The sequence below is a fragment of the Littorina saxatilis genome, linkage group LG4 (genome assembly GCF_037325665.1).
Source record: "Littorina saxatilis isolate snail1 linkage group LG4, US_GU_Lsax_2.0, whole genome shotgun sequence".
Taxonomy (NCBI): Eukaryota; Metazoa; Mollusca; class Gastropoda; order Littorinimorpha; family Littorinidae; genus Littorina; species Littorina saxatilis.
In genome coordinates, this window is record NC_090248.1 from 8,471,988 (window position 1) to 8,489,651 (window position 17,664).

Here is a 17,664-nt window from a genome sequence, read left to right on the forward strand (position 1 = left end):
CTGATTTCACAACTTCAGAACAAAAAATCTTCAGGACCTGATGAAATCAGCAACCACTTATTAAAACTCTCCCTTCCTTACACAGTTGACTCTCTCACATATATCTTTAATCTCTGCATACAGCGCAACACCTTTCCGCAAGCACTAAAGAAAGCTAAAGTTATTCCTCTCCCCAAATCCAAAAACACTTCTGATATTAGCAACTACCGCCCTATTTCCTTACTCTCAGTACTATCAAAGCTTCTTGAAAGACATATTCACATTAATCTCACAAAATACATGGACCGTTTGGCCCTTTTCCACCCCTTGCAGTCTGGTTTCCGCAGTAACCACTCATGTTCTACTGCGCTCTCGCTTTTGACAGACAAATGTCTGTCAGCCATAAATTCCTCCCAGCTCTCTGGGGTCGTATACTTAGATTTTTCTAAGGCCTTTGACCTCGTTGATCATAAAATTCTCCTCAACAAATTATCACTATATCTCAATGGATCTGACTCTCTGTCTTTCTTTCAGTCTTTCCTTGAAAACCGATCGCAACAAGTCTATGTACATGGTGCGTACTCAAGAGAGGAGTCCGTGTTATATGGAGTACCCCAGGGCTCTGTCTTAGGTCCTATTCTTTTCTGTATTTACGTTAATGACCTTCCACTTCACTTCTCTGACAACTCAGTAGAATGCCACATGCTCGCTGATGACACAACACTACGGACACAAAATAGACGTCTTGAAAATATTCAACAATCTCTTCAGCACACCCTTAGAGACATCTCACAATGGTGCTCTGAAAACAACATGGTCCTAAACCCTCTGAAATCTAAATCAATGGTAATTACAACGCGCCAGAAGCATCAGCTGTCCCCCCTCTCACTAGATCTCACCATCAACGGAAACTCAATAGAAAAGGTTAGCGAACACAAACTGCTAGGCGTGATTATCGATGATAAGCTTAGGTGGCATTCCCACATTGAACATCTGTGTAAACGCGTTTCAAGAAAATTATTCCTACTTTCAAAACTTCAGTCAGTCATAACTTTAGACGCCCGAAAAATGTTCTACAACGCCCACATCAAACCTCACATTGATTATGCCTCTGTCATCTGGGATGGCTGTAGTGATGCATTATTCAAAACTATAAATTCTCGTCATCGTAGGTCAGCTAAACTCATTCTGCCTGACCCATCACTAACTACTGACGCAAAACTGACAGCCCTCAATATACCTCAACTTAAACAACAGCTTTTATTTAATAAATCAGTTTTCATGCACAAGATTCTACATGACCAAGCACCCGAATATCTAACTCACTTGTTTCAATCAACACCTTCTCGGTATTCCACTTTCAAGCATAATCTGGCCTGCCCGAAGCCACGCATTGACATATTTAAAACTAGTCTTTCATACTCGGGAGCTTATGTCTGGAACTCCCTACCTACATGCTTAAAATCGACCAGTAACCTTAAAACATTCAAAACACATCTGCAAAAATACATTCAAACATCACTTTAATGTAATGTGCCTGGTTGCTCAAACGTATGTGTGCCTTTTATCCTTCTGAAAATGTGCATGTATGTGTCTTGCGTCAACTTGGTGTGATAAGAATACATTCTCGTGTATTACTCCTTCTAGTATCTAAGATAGTATTACTGCATTTTGTATTGGCATGGTGATTCCTTCATAATCTAAGATGGTATATATTAGGTCATGAACGGTGTTTTTATTTTTTTATTTTTATTTTTTTAAACTTTGCTACCTGACCCTTTATTTGGTTAGTGTGTCGTGTTATGTTGGCTTGCCTTATAAGTTAGTTGATCTTCTGTGTGTGTGTGTGCGTGTGCGTGTATATATATGTGTGTGAGTGTGTTCTGATAATATATGGTTGTATATCTGTATATCACATGTCGATAAAAAATGATCTTATTCTTATATTACTATTATTGCGTGTGTCTGCGTTTCATCATAAAAAGTTTGTTCCTATGTATTCCCATTTCAATTATAACCATTTTGCTTAGATCAGGACTAGCTGTAAGAAAGGTCCTACGGACCTAATGCTATCTTTCCTGTAATAAAGTTCAATGTTTCAATGTTTCAATCTCTCTCTCTCTCTCTCTCTCTCTCTCTCTCTCTCTCTCTCTCTCTCTCTCTCTCTCTCTCTCTCTCTCTCTCTCTCTCTCTCTCTCTCTCTCTCTTCCTCTCTCTCGATCTCACCACCGTCCTGCGGCAAACTACCAGCACAAACGTTTTTAAGACCAGATATACATCTTATCTCATGAAGTCAAAATAAACATTATTTGTCGCATAGAAAGTTGTTAAAACTAACAACCGGTGCTTTTCAACAATGTATTTTTTTAATTCTTTTTTTGTTTACTGATTTTTTTGAATGTTTTGTACATATCAATGAGCATGGTGCTTTTTTTTACATTGTGTGTAATTTATGAATTTCTGGGTTTTTTTCAGGTTCTGAATTTCATTTTTGAAAATCCCAGCCAGAAATATCCAACACTAAAAGAGGTAAGGTCTCCTTGATGTGTCTCTTTGTTATCTTCAAAAACCAGGCTCATCCCTGTGTTTGATTGATATATTCAGGCAAAAAGTTTGTCTAATTACACATCAAAGATCTTCTATCTTCATGAAACAAGAGATCAGTGGACTGGACGCAGAAAAGAAGATCTTTTGGTGAATTTTCGTTGAATTCATCGATCAGTTAGTGAGAAAAAGTCTCTCATGCGAGCGGCCAAATATTCCATCAAGATAAGTTTTTGTCACCAATTGTTTGTCTGTTCACTTAAAAGACTGTTGGGTCGATATATTTGTGATCGTGACTGTAACATATTGTTTTGTCAATAACAAACGTTTCAACAACTTACCTTTCTTGTTTTTTGTATTCTTTCATGTTCTTTGTTGTGCAGTTCAGGTTGTTTGTTCTTCCCTTTTATTACCATTCATAGATAAACTAGCTTGTGTATTTACAGAGGTCAATGCTGTGATTCAAGGGAAGCAACTTAAGTATACAGTACATGTATTTATGAAATGGTTTATCACTTTGTAAAAGTTCTGTTTTTTTCTTTACTATTTGTTTAGGGTACTTCATATTTCATTTTAAGCGGCATTCTAAAAACTGTACAATAATGGCTGCATTGACTCAAGGGAAACAACTGCAGTGTGTGGCATGATTACACCCCCTTCATTGTGCATTTTGCTGTCCCTGTTACAGTTGTCAACCTACGCTTTCTTCACACAAGTTCACCTGGTGGAGCTACAGCGATACAACCCTGCCACTGTGAGTAAACAACTCTCTCCTTGTAACACAAGGGTATACAGTGGAACCCCCCTTTTAAGACCCCCCTTTTAAGACCCCCCTTTTAAGACCCTAGCTCTTTTCTCAGACTTTTTGTTCATAACCTATGTCAATTTACCCCTATAGGGACTGGGTGGCCGAGTGGTAACGCACTTGCGCTCGGAAGCGAGAGGTTGCGTGTTCAGGCCTGGGTCAGGCCACAATTTTCTCCCCCCTTTCCTAACCTAGGTGGTGGGTTCAAGTGCTAGTCTTTCGGATGAGACGAAAAACCGAGGTCCCTTCGTGTACACTACATTGGGGTGTGCACGTTAAAGATCCCACGATTGACAAAAGGGTCTTTCCTGGCAAAATTGTATAGGCATAGATAAAAATGTCCATCAAATACCCGTGGGACTTGGAATAAAGTAAAAAAAATTCCATCTCACACGGCATTAAGTCTCAGGAAACATGAATACACGCATTCAGGATAAAAAAAAAAATATGGGTAGCGCCGTATGTATAACAGCTCGCTTTCCCCGGGGAGAAAGCAGCCCGAATTTCCATGAGGGTAACCTCACTGGACTGTAAATCTTATCCAATCCAATCCAATCCTTTAAGACTCCCTCCTTTTTAAGACCTGATTTTCTCAGATTTGAGGAGGTCTTAAAAGGGGGGTTCCACTGTACTTATGTTGAATGGTTTTATTAAAGGCTTATTTTGCAAGCACTCTGATGAAAAATATTTTCAGAACAACGTTTACATCAGTCTGAACGTAACGTTAACATGGTCTGGTGGATTAATTGTGATAAGATATTCACACGGTGTTAGGACAGCAAAAGGAATTACAACTCCATTATTATCTGCATTTCATAGAAGAATGGTGTCGCGTCAAACTTAAACTTCCGGTACTTTTGATTGGAAAAAAATCCAAAATATACTGGAAACAAAATCGCCAACCGGTCATACCAACCTTTGGTATTTCATCCAACAGACTTTTTTCTCACAAATGTCACGCTCATAAGATAATTGGCTATGTCATTTTTTTTAGTTTTGAGAGAAAGGCAAAACAAGTTTTTGGTTTCTGAACAATCTGCCAATCTCATTGTAGTTATAAGTTTCAAATTGCCTATCTCGAGCAGTTGACAGCGGTATACACGTGAGATAAAGCGCTGACAGCAACATTTTCATTCAGAACAACTGCATAACAACCCCGGTAAAGCTTTTGAATACCTTCAAATTCTCCAAACAAGTCTTTATGTATCAAATGGAAAAGTGCCATACTCAGAAACGAGAATGGCAGTTTTGCTTAGGCCAAAAAAAAAAAATTGTCTGTTTAGGGTAACCCGACCGACCCTATCGATTTGGCGCCGACCCAAAAACTTTTTTTTGATTTCAAAAAAAAAAAAAAAAAAAAAGAGGTAAAAATGCTAAAAAGAGACATTTGGCGTTTCTTTCTCTCCCTTTCTCTCTGTTTTATTTATACGTTAGTTTTGAAACATGTATTCATCAAAATATAAGAAGTGAATGTTCAGCCAACATAGCATTTACACAAAAAAACAAAAAAACAAAAAACAAAAAAAAACAAAAACTACCTACCTACCGACCCTACTTTTTTTGGTCATGTTACCCTAAACAGACAATTTTTTTTTTGGGGCCTCACGTAACCGTGGCAATGGTTTCCGATGGTCTGAGAGTTTATACTCTCTAACACATGACAGGTACCCTTCCAGTAGCTTCCCCTGTAGTCTCACTGCAGAAATGCCTAACACTGAGTTAGGTATTTTTGTTATGAGCGTGACGGTAATGTGTTTTTGTCCTGGTTGGAGCGCTAATCTGACTTGACTTGACTTATTCCTGTAGACTCCCTGTGGAGCATAGGGCCGCATTTTTTGTTGCGGTTTCTGTAGCAAGTTGGTTTTTTTGGCGGGGTGGAGTTGCTAACCCCACGCCCAACCCTCCTCCTTTATCCGGGCTTGGGACCGGCTGAAAGACCTTTAGGGTGCATCCAGGCGGAGTTGCTAATCTGACAGAGTGACTTTTTTTATTTGTGAGAGCCGGGATTCGTATTTGTAAAGGAATGTCAGTTTGGATATGTTCAAGCTAGTGTGATCCCTGGCGTAATGAATGGAGTTCAACCACAAGTAAAGTACAGTGATGGGGACACTACCCCTCTCACAGAAAAAGGGATTGACAATCTGTATACTGCTCAAGACAGTTGTATTAGATTTGTTCCATGGCCATCCGACTCTTTGAAATCTTGTCAGCAATGAAAGGCACGTTGCTGTACATTTTTTTTATGCTGGAAAAAACTGGCATGTGATACTGATTTGAAATCTTGTCAGCATTGGAACGCATGTTGCTGTACATTTTTGTTAATGCTATCAGGAAAAAACAGTTCAGGCATGTAATACTGATACTTTTTGTTTATGTGTGGTTCAATTTTGTTGTACTTGTTTGCAGATCGTAATGAGTCAGTCAATGAAAAATCTACTGAAAGCAATGGCAAAGGGAAAATCAATGAGCAGGTATGAGTTTGTATACTGTGTTTGCCTATCTTTACACATGATGTTACAAGAATTATCTCTTAGTCCCCCAGGGGAGAGAGTAAATTCTTTTATAAAGCAAAATGTAGGTGTAAAAAAAAAATAAAGCCAAATAATCAAGCCTTTTTTTGTAAAGTGGAAACTCTTTGAACTGAAGAGTCTGTTATAATCTACAGCTGTGAATTATATATACGTAAGATTTTTCAAAAGCAAGAAAAGGCTAAATCATGTGGAGAAAACTATCATGCATGTATTGATTGTTTGCTGCATACAAAAGACATGCTTGATTATATTACTATATATTTTTCACATCTATTTAATACTTTTTGACTCACATGCGAAGCAAAAGTGAGTCTATGTACTCACCCGAGTCGTCCGTCCGTCCGTCCCCCCCGTCCGTCCGTCCGTCCGTCCGGACGTCCGTCCGGAAAACTTTAACGTTGGATATTTCTTGGACACTATTCAGTCTATCAGTACCAAATTTGGCAAGATGGTGTATGATGACAAGGCCCCAAAAAACATACATAGCATCTTGACCTTGCTTCAAGGTCAAGGTCGCAGGGGCCATAAATGTTGCGTAAAAAACAGCTATTTTTCACATTTTTCCCATTTTCTCTGAAGTTTTTGAGATTCAATACCTCACCTATATATGATATATAGGGCAAAGTAAGCCCCATCTTTTGATACCAGTTTGGTTTACCTTGCTTCAAGGTCAAGGTCACAGGAGCTCTTCAAAGTTGGATTGTATACATATTTTGAAGTGACCTTGACCCTGAACTATGGAAGATAACTGTTTCAAACTTAAAAATTATGTGGGGCACATGTTATGCTTTCATCATGAGACACATTTGGTCACATATGATCAAGGTCAAGGTCACTTTGACCCTTATGAAATGTGACCAAAATAAGGTAGTGAACCACTAAAAGTGACCATATGTGACCCTCCACCACGGCATGAGTCGCATGTCACCTTTGCATGATTTTCATATTTTTAAATTTTTCTACAGAGTTTTTTATGCTCTACTGGTGGTGAAAACCGTTTTAGAAAAGAGCGAAAACTGTTTGAGTTATAAGCCTGTGACTAAGGTGACCTTCACACTGTTACCAGACACTCCCCGGACTTATATTAAGCCCAGAACAGAACCGCGCGAGGTGACATGCGACTCATTTCGTGGTGGAGGGTCACATATCTCATGGTAGAAAGAGCCAATAAGCACCATTGTACTTCCTATGTCTTGAATTAACAGCTTTGTGTTGCATGACCTTGGATGACCTTGACCTTGGGTCAAGGTCACATGTATTTTGGTAGGAAAAATGTGTAAAGCAGTTCTTAGTGTATGATGTCATTGCTAGGTTTAGTTATTTGACCTTGACCCTATGTAAAGGTCAAGATCAAGCATGTGAGTCTTATGGGCTTTGCCCTTCTTGTTATTTCATTTCTGGAAAAAAAAAGGGTAGCGCCGTATACTGTATGCCCGCTCGCTTTCCCCAATGAGAAAGCAGCCCGAATTTACATGAGGGTTACCTCACGGGACTGTATAATCTAATCTAATCTAATTTTTCTGTCTTCCAGGAAAAGGAAATCCAGGAACTCACAAAGAGACTCTATGACTGACTTTCCTCCCACTTCCCCCACCAGCCCCACCTCACCTGGTGCCCCTCCTCCCCCTCCTCCCGGTGCTCTCCCACCCCCTCCTCCCCCTGGCGGTCCTCCTCCCCCTCCCCCACCTGCCCCAGGTCCTTCAAGGTCGACCAGAGCGACCCCATCCACGTCTTCAGGCGGGGGTCGAGGAGCTCTCCTCAGCAGCATTCAGAAGGGAGCCAAGTTGAAAAAGGCCATCACTAATGACAGAAGTGCTCCTAAATGCTGACCTGCTTGTGCGTGCTCTCTGACATTGATGGAGCTATCAACTGATAGGAAAAGCGTCACACAAGCTGTTTGTTTGTTTGTTCCGTTTATGGGCTGAAACTCCCACGGCTTTTACGTGTATGATCGTTTTTTCCCCGCCACTTAGGCAACCATACGCTGCTTTCGGGGGAGTCACACAAGCAACTTTCATAACTTAGCTCCAAGCAGGTGGGTTTTTTTGACAGCATATTATGCGGATTGTTTGAAATGAGGATGAAAGTTGCTTGTTCATTTCATTATGCTTGATATTTTCTCAGTTGCACATGTCTTATGCATTATGAGTGCTTACATCCCTTTGTTTTTTCGTTCATGGGCTGAAACTCCCAAGGCTTTTACATGTATGACAGTTTTTACCCCGCCATTTAGGCAGCCATACGTCCCTTCGTTTCTTAGATCATATCACTGACTTGTCTGTTCACCCATATGTACGATGTGTCAGGAAACACCTCCCCGTGGAGGGGTTTTGCAGTCAGCGCAGCAAAGATAAAGAGGGAAAATTTTCTCCGCTCGCGCGGCGCGGCAGCAAGCACTATGTCTCTAGACTGTGTTAGTACCACTGAAACAGGGTTATAAAGGCTGTACAGGGTTTACACTGGATTTACGAATAATCAAGAAGAAAATTGTCCACTGATACCGTCAATATTTAGCAGAGAGAGTGAAAACCAGTTATAAAAGTTAGATTAAATTACATTCTTATCCCAACTCACATACAGCAATTTACTCCAGTTTAGTGCTAGGACGCTGAATAGCATCGCCTTGGTAACAAGGGGAGGTCACCCTAAAAAAGAGCTACCTTGACCCCTTAACATGACAAAGTCACGCGTGACTTCCTGACCTTGCCGCCATCTTTGAATCATTCACTCTCCAGCGATCTGTGTCTACAGACGTGTTTTGATTTTGCTCCGGCTTTCAGCCGGTTTGTCTGACTTCTGCCTTTGTCAGACCCTGCCTTGGTACTTGCACACGGTCCCTCTGCTCCTACTGTGTGTTTGGGTGAGCTTTTTTGTCGTTTGTTATCGTTTTGTGACTTAGGTTTGGTCGAATACTTAGCTTTGTTTACATTTTTTCCGTTCGCCATGTCGGATAAGGAAAGAATAAAAATGCTAAGTCGGTGGCCGAGCCTTCTCCCACAAAGAAGCCTTCTCGTAAGTCGTAGAGTTCGGCATGTTAAGCTTTGATTAAAGTCACAGATCCTTGACTAAATCCTCGTTTGATGTGCGATAGACTTACCTTATTCTCCGGCTATGCCTAGTTTGCCTTCAGCTGCTTCACCGGTCTTGTCCGGTTCAGGCCCTGTTAGCGAGAAGCAGGATGTTTATGCTATTTTGCACTCCTTGAGTGCTTAGATATCCTCTCTTTCAGCCGAGTTTTCGTCTACCAAGGCTGAGATGTGTCTTTGCCTTCCGGTGTGGGAGGTGTGCGTTCCCTTGCCAGGGTGTGTGTCCGCCTTCCTCCACTTTTACGTCCGCCGACGTTCACGCCTCGTTTGAGGGCAGCCGTGGTGTTTCCCTGCTGCGTTCCCAGGCCTCTTGGACTGACGACGATCAAGGTATTTATACTTCGCCAGTAACCGGGTTCTCCGGCCAAAACGAAGTGCGTGTTTGGAGAGAGTAGCCACACCGGTTCGTGTGCGCGAAGCTTAGGCCCTAGGTCTACGTCGTTCCGATTGAGTGAACGTCTAGATCGAGGGAAAAGCCCAGACACGCGTTCGGTCTCTGACCGAACAGGGGAAGTGCGTCCTCCGACACTCCCTAGAGGAGCGGTTGGTGCGGCAGCACAGCTTTCACAGCTTTCCCCGCTTCCGCCTTTCAGGCAGGAAGCAGTCCCTAGGGACGTACCGCTTGGGTATAAAATCCCTCGTGGGCGTCTCTTCCGGGCGACACTTCGTCGGACTATGGTAGTCACGGCGGAAGTGTCTTGCCTGACTTCACGGAAGTGAGGGACTATGAGTCGGATTTTGGCACTTCCGTCCAGGGTGACGAAGATGTCAACTTCCGCATACCGACTAAGCCGGCTTCCGCAAGCTCTGGCTTTAGCGGAGGAAGTGGCTTCACGGTATTTTGAGGAGGGGGTGTCATTCCCCGCTTCCGCCCTCTGGGCAGGAAAGCAGTCCCTAGGGACACACTGCTTGGGTATCGCATCCCTCGTGTGTCGTCTCTTCTGGGTTACGCTTCGCCTGACTATTGTAGTCAGGGCGGAAGTTCGTTGCCTTGTTGCACGGATGTGCGGGATTATGAGTCGGATTTTGGTGCTTCTGTTCAGGTTGACGAAGATGCCAACTTCCGTGTACTGGTTGAACTTCCGCTAGCACTGGCTTTGGCGGCGGAAGTTACTTCACGGTAGTTCGAGGAGTGTGCGGCAACACTTGTAGGTTTGTTGCCCAACCTCCTTCCGCTTTGGGGGATTCCCGTTCTGCGAAGGACTGGTAACACCAGTTCCGTTTTCGGAAATTCCCGTTTTCGGAAATTCCCGTTGGTAGCGTTTGAGCTGTCTATGCTACTGACTACTGGGCAGTATGGCGGTGCGTTTCACGCTGTACCGTGGTTAACAGCACAAGGTCTGGCTCCTGATTCAGCGCAGCCTTACCGTGCTTCTTTGTTTTTAGCCTCAGCTTTGCCTGCTGGTTTGGCTAAGAGGTTTACACTGCTGCATATTTCAGTCAATTTGATTGGCTCGTTTGCCTTGCCTCGTTTCACTTTTCCGGAACTTGCAGTCCTTAGGCAAGATGATACAGCAGAGACAGAGTAGTCCCGTTTTCGGAGAATTCTCTTTTGTCTTTGGAGTAACTGGCTTACGTTTGCTTGAGTTATCGTCTCTCTCTGAGACTTTGCAGAGATCTCTGGCGAGATTGATCGCGTCGTCATTAGACCCATTCAGGTTTCGTGACGATGCGGTAGAGAAAGTTGTCACTATTCTGGTAGGGAAGACGGCTACAGTAGAACAGTATGTTATACTGAGTCCTCTTTCTTGTCTCTGGGGGAATAAGCACATGATCTTTTCAAGTTATCCTCTGTTTAGGAAACTTTGCAAGATTTTTTTATAGAGCTCTATCTTCTCTGCTCTTGTTAACTTCGAGTTTCGTCGTGACGCACGGGAGAAGGATGTCATGTCGCTTCTAGCTGCTTTGGCTAAAGTCTTTTGAACAGCGGAGCCTCCCAGCGCTTTTCTTGGCACATTGCTTGGCTCAGGTTGCAAACAAGAGGCGGATCTACTCCGCTCTTTGCTTTTTGTGGTCCATCTTCTGGGAGAAGCTGTGATCTGCGTCGGCTGGCCACATTTGGCCTTTATTTAGGCAAGATGCGGAGCTAAGCAAACACACATTGGGTTAAACCCTCTGCCTTAGGCAGCTTCGCGGTATGTACGCCCATCTTTGTGTGGTGGAGCGCACGCGGGTGTTGCAATTACAAAAAAACGAGAGGGAGAGAGTACACAAACAATAAAAAGTTTGAATACATTGAATGATGTTCTCTGTCCTCTTTATTGCATAACACTCACGCACACAATCACCAAGCATTTAAAATAAAAGTTAAAAATAGGTTCGTCAGACTAATGCTACTTTTCAATAAACATTTTCAACACTTAGTCTGAAAAAGGTGGAAACACATACTCCAAAATGTGGTGTCAGAAGTGGGGTGAGGCAAATCTCTACTTCGAAAAAGTTCTGTTGCCACAACACTATAAAGTCACTGGTGTAACGTGTGCTCTAAAACACGCTATTAAACACGGTGGTAAAACACGCTATGCTAAACATACACGGTAGTAAAACACGCTATGCTATACATACACGGTAGGAAAACACGCTATGGTATACATGCACGGTAGTAAAACACGCTATGCTATACCTACACGGTAGTAAAACACGCTATGCTATACATACACGGTAGTAAAACATACTATGCTATACACACTATGCTAAACACAGTAGTAAAACATACACATACACTATACACGCTATCCCACCAAGAGTCCGCTCGGCTGGGAAAACAAAAAGTAAAAGCAAAGTCAGTAATCACCGAAACGACAATTCATATCAAAGTATCATCTCACACAGTCATCATAACCGGAAACACAGTTACAATTTCAAGTTCCAGTATTACATCATGCATGTTTGGTTTTCTCAATCTTATCGTTGGCCTTCTCTTCTGTTGTTAATTACACATCATTTTATTACAACTGTCAATTTCCAGACAAAACAACAGACCATTTAGTCAAATCCAATATTGGTCCGAGAGAGGACCAACTTTCTGTGCTTGCTGAGATCTAATTCCACACATTCACATGACTAAAGAACAATCAAATTATTGTGCCAATTCCAAAGAAGATGTACCGATAACAAAAGGTCTATTCTCACCTGGTCTACATCATCTCTGGACACGAAACACTCCCTGGTTCACAGCATTCGGTTCCAGGACATCCAGCCAACACACACTCCATCACTCCAATTGGTACACACCAACACACACTCTTTCACTTCACAAATGCATCACAAATTTATGCATAATTCATCCCAAGGCCGGCAAGGCTTGACATGTTCTTTCTCTGCCAGTCCAGGCCACAAGTGCGCGTTTGTTTCAACTTTGGCCGAGTTCATTACAACTTTTACTCATTTTGGTCGGGAAAAGGGGAAGGGGGGAGAGGGTCCTATATGACGCTGCTTGATTATGCGTCGCCACCCCAAATATTATTTTATCAATACGATCTAAACTAATTTAACTTATTAAGAACAAAACTAAGCATTCCCCATTCAGGAATATTCAAACAAATGCATAGTCTGTGTGTTTTCATTCAAACCGAACACGCAGACGTAACCGATAGACACAAGCTGACACCCCTGTCTGTGAAATGACGAAACCCTGAAACCTACGTCATACCTACGATAACAGCCTACGACGCAATACAGGCGCTAGAAATTATAATTCTATTGACACAGTCACACAATGTCAATACAGATTTCTCTCACTCACCACATTCTCCCCAACTTAGCATGACTTCTCCTGAAGGCATGTCTTGGAAACAAAAACATGATGTTAAAACCTAACCATCAAAGAAGTTTCAACAACCAATCAAAACTCAAATTGGGCTAACCTGTATCCTCAACCGTCGCAAGTCTCAGTCACAAAAGCTAATCCTGAGTAACACATTTCGAACCTACACGTCAACCACTATTTAAAGATGCATTGACTGTACCGAAACTATTACCACATGTCGAACCTACATGTCAACCACTATTTAAAGATGCATTGACTGTACCGAAACTATCAACACATTTCGAACCTACATGTCAACCACTATTTAAAGATGCATTGACTGTACCGAAACTGTTAACACATTTCGAACCTACATGTCAACCACTATTTAAAGATGCATTGACTGTACCGAAACTATTGCTAACAAAGACTTCGACTTGTTGATGACACAGATCAGGAGGTGGGGGGGGGGGGGGGGGGAAATTCTCATTGAATAATAAAAGAAAATGATCCCGAGGACAGAGAACAACGTACTGTCAAGGACGCCAAATTTTTTTCACAACAAAGTAACCTTAGAACATATTTACATGCCTAACCTGCTCTAAACAATAGGCAACACAGAACAGCTGCTCCCCAACTTTACTTGAACCCACTCCCTAAGAATCCAATAATGTTTCCATGATCCGAAGGAACCGAGGGAGTACGTCAACTGCACGCGAATGCACTGTGCGGGGTTCCTTGTACAAGTTAGTATATAACATTTAATAATATGTAGATATATCCTTCCCTCCCAATATGTTCGATATGTTTGATATTTTTGATATTTGGTATTTCAACAATTAAATGTTGCTCACCATGTTTGCTTAAAACAAATTAACTAGCAACGCATAACCCAAGCCCCAGACTTCGCATGGTTACCGTTTCAGGGCGATCCCGGTGAGAAGACACTGTGGGGTTGCTCATGGGACTACCCCCCACTGCATCTTCCATCTCACCGTCGCTCAGGGCGATCCCGGTGAGAAGACACTGTGGGGTTGCTCATGGGACTACCCCCCACTGCATCTTCCATCTCACCGTCGCTAACGTTTCAGGGCGATCCCGGTGAGAAGACACTGTGGGGTTGCTCATGGGACTACCCCCCACTGCATCTTCCATCTCACCGTCGCTCATGGTGAACAATAAAACAACATTATCACACAAGTGACACTATTCTGCTCAAATGTATACAAAATGCTTGAACATAAACACAGCACACAAATGAGGCAAATATGCAGTAATGCTCACTAGACCCACAAGTCCATGAATTCAGCAAAATGTCACTACCGGGTCAGTAGCAAGACATGATAAAGCAGATATACAGAACGTACACGGTATCAGGACGCCTGTTCCGCATCAGCCACTGTTCCTCTGTGGAAGATATTTAAAAATTCCACTCACCGTTGGCCGTCGATACGTTCCACTAAATGTCCTTTCACATTACTGGCACGTGCAGAAACAAACACAGTCACCACAGATCCTCGGAAATTGACGGTGTTAAAGTCGTCCACTCCCTGGGGTTGGTCGATAGTCGAGCTGGAGTCTCTCCTCCAAAGTCCGTCCATCACCGGGTCGTTCCAGGTTGGTGACGGTGGTTCCAGGTTGGTGACGGGTGGTTCCAGGTTGGTGACGGGTGGGTCCAGGTTGGTGACGGGTGGTTCCAGGTTGGTGACGGGTGGTTCCAGGTTGGTGACGGGTGGTGACGGGTGGTTCCAGGTTGGTGACGGGTGGGATAGCGTGTATACCTAAACTACTCGTGTACTACCGTACTACTTTCTATTCTCAAAATATGTGTCCACTTATCTATCCTGTCGGCGACGCCAAAATGTGGTGGAGCGCATGCGGGTGTTGCAATTACAAAAAAACGAGAGGGAGAGAGTACACAAACAATAAAAAGTTTGAATACATTGAATGATGTTCTCTGTCCTCTTTATTGCATAACACTCACGCACACAATCACCAAGCATTTAAAATAAAAGTTAAAAATAGGTTCGTCAGACTAATGCTACTTTTCAATAAACATTTTCAACACTTAGTCTGAAAAAGGTGGAAACACATACTCCAAAATGTGGTATCAGAAGTGGGGTGAGGCAAATCTCTACTTCGAAAAAAGTTCTGTTGCCACAACACTATAAAGTCACTGGTGTAACGTGTGCTCTAAAACACGCTATTAAACACGGTGGTAAAACACGCTATGCTAAACATACACGGTAGTAAAACACGCTATGCTATACATACACGGTAGGAAAACACGCTATGGTATACATGCACGGTAGTAAAACACGCTATGCTATACCTACACGGTAGTAAAACACGCTATGCTATACATACACGGTAGTAAAACATACTATGCTATACACACTATGCTAAACACAGTAGTAAAACATACACTACGCTATACACGCTATCCCACCAAGAGTCCGCTCGGCTGGGAAAACAAAAAGTAAAAGCAAAGTCAGTAATCACCGAAACGACAATTCATATCAAAGTATCATCTCACACAGTCATCATAACCGGAAACACAGTTACAATTTCAAGTTCCAGTATTACATCATGCATGTTTGGTTTTCTCAATCTTATCGTTGGCCTACTCTTCTGTTGTTAATTACACATCATTTTATTACAGCTGTCAATTTCCAGACAAAACAACAGACCATTTAGCCAAATCCAATATTGGTCCGAGAGAGGACCAACTTTCTGTGCTTGCTGAGATCTAATTCCACACATTCACATGACTAAAGAACAATCAAATTATTGTGCCAATTCCAAAGAAGATGTACCGATAACAAAAGGTCTATTCTCACCTGGTCTACATCATCTCTGGACACGAAACACTCCCTGGTTCACAGCATTCGGTTCCAGGACATCCAGCCAACACACACTCCATCACTCCAATTGGTACACACCAACACACACTCTTTCACTTCACAAATGCATCACAAATTTATGCATAATTCATCCCAAGGCCGGCAAGGCTTGACATGTTCTTTCTCTGCCAGTCCAGGCCACAAGTGCGCGTTTGTTTCAACTTTGGCCGAGTTCATTACAACTTTTACTCATTTTAGTCGGGAAAAGGGGAAGGGGGGAGAGGGTCCTATATGACGCTGCTTGATTATGCGTCGCCACCCCAAATATTATTTTATCAATACGATCTAAACTAATTTAACTTATTAAGAACAAAACTAAGCATTCCCCATTCAGGAATATTCAAACAAATGCATAGTCTGTGTGTTTTCATTCAAACCGAACACGCAGACGTAACCGATAGACACAAGCTGACACCCCTGTCTGTGAAATGACGAAACCCTGAAACCTACGTCATACCTACGATAACAGCCTACGACGCAATACAGGCGCTAGAAATTATAATTCTATTGACACAGTCACACAATGTCAATACAGATTTCTCTCACTCACCACATTTGGTGCGGCATACCTCTTATTTTTCACCTTCTAGGGTGAAGTTGCTAAGGCCTCAATTTTTGTTTTTTGCCTCTGTGGTGAAAAACAAGGCAAGCTGTTAAAACTTTCTCAGCTTTTACGGCTTACAGAATTGCGCTTTCTCATCAGGGTCATAAGCTTTGGTTTCTGACAAGTCGCCAGAACATGTCCAAATTATGGGCTCACATTCTGACTAAATTTTTAGGCTCACTGAGCCATTGCTCGTAACCTCTCAGTCGGAACTTTTCCGGCTAAGCCTACCTCTTGAGGCAGTGGCTTCTGTCAGCGACTTTCGCTGCGCAGCACAAAGGACTCGCAGGAATTCCTTAGTTTCAGCTTTTCTTTCTAAGAGGTTACGGAAAGAACTAATCACCATCATGTGGCTAAGCCTAGGTTTGGCACAGACGTTTTTAGCATTGGGGTTGTTTTTCTTCCACACGCAAAGACATACACCGTCGTTTGGCGGGTACGCCCTTCACAGAGAAGGGTGGACAGGTTGCAAAGTCTGTTTCGTACTCTGTCCTTGATAAAGAGAGCGGCTGTTCGTGTTCTGACCTCTCTTTTTGGCCAAATGGAATCGATGGCCACTCTTGTGCCCTTAGGCAGAGTCCACAAGCGGCCATTTCAGGCTGCCCTGAGTTCGCTGTGGAAGCCTTCTCTTCAGGGCTGGGAGACAGTAGTCTCTCTTGAAAGCTGGTGTCGGCACACAACGAGGCAGTGGCTGCTCCCTGGGATTTTACAGGGAGTGCCAATTTCGTTTGCCCCCCCCCCCCCCCCCCCCCCCCCCCCGGACGAGTTTCTGTTCACAGACGCGTCTATGGAGGGCTGGGGTGCCTATCTTTCTGTTCACACTGCGTCAGGTCTGTGGAACGAGACGCAGAGTGGGGGGCACATTAATGCCCTAGAGTTAGAGGCTGTTTTCCTGGGACTCCAATCGTTTCTGTCTATGGTCAGGAACGAATAAATTGGGGTTCGCACAGACAACACGACCATGGCGGCCTATTTCAACAAACAGGGAGGCACTTTGTCTCTCGCTCTTCTGTCAGGTCAGGTCAGATTCTTGCCTGGGGCAGCCAGCACCTTATTCTGTTGTCAGCGAAGTACGTCCCAGGCATACTCAACGTTCTTGCGGACTACTTCAGTCGCCCGTAGTGTACGATGCACACGGAGTAGTCTCTGACTCATCAGGTCCTACAACGTCTGGGTGGCATTTCGGCAAGCCTACAGTCGATCTGTTTGTGACAAGATTCTCCTGCAGGCTTCAGGTCTTTATCTCCCCCTTTCCAGACCCAGAGGGGAGGGAAACAGACGCCCTCGAAGTAAACTGGTCGCGTCTGAGCCTATGCTTTCCCCCCTTTTCATCTCTTGGGAAAGGTTCTCAGGAAGGCGGAGCGGGGACAGCCTTGCTTGGTGTTGGTGGCCCCTTGGTGGCCCAGCCAACATTGGTTCCCCGTCCTCCTTCGCCTCGCAGACGGCCCTCCATTCTTTCTAGGT

General features: G+C 43.3%; 1 protein-coding gene and 1 long non-coding RNA gene across 2 annotated transcripts in view; one reads left to right on the plus strand and one right to left on the minus strand.

The window, feature by feature from the left end:
* Positions 1–11,185, plus strand: part of LOC138963886 (slowpoke-binding protein-like) — a 30,343-nt gene extending 19,158 nt beyond the window's left edge. Inside the window, exons 11-14 of the mRNA XM_070335735.1 lie at positions 2,455–2,508; positions 3,212–3,277; positions 5,735–5,799; positions 7,391–11,185. Of these exons, the coding sequence (XP_070191836.1) occupies positions 2,455–2,508; positions 3,212–3,277; positions 5,735–5,799; positions 7,391–7,688 (483 nt within the window). The 3' untranslated portion in view covers positions 7,689–11,185. The remainder of the gene's footprint in view (positions 1–2,454; positions 2,509–3,211; positions 3,278–5,734; positions 5,800–7,390) is intronic.
* LOC138963887 (uncharacterized) lies at positions 11,186–14,161 on the minus strand. Its single transcript, XR_011454956.1, has 2 exons — positions 12,078–14,161; positions 11,186–11,701 (listed from the first exon to the last, which is right to left on the minus strand). It is a non-coding gene; the product is annotated as an uncharacterized lncRNA (long non-coding RNA).
* Between the last annotated feature and the right edge of the window lie 3,503 nt (positions 14,162–17,664).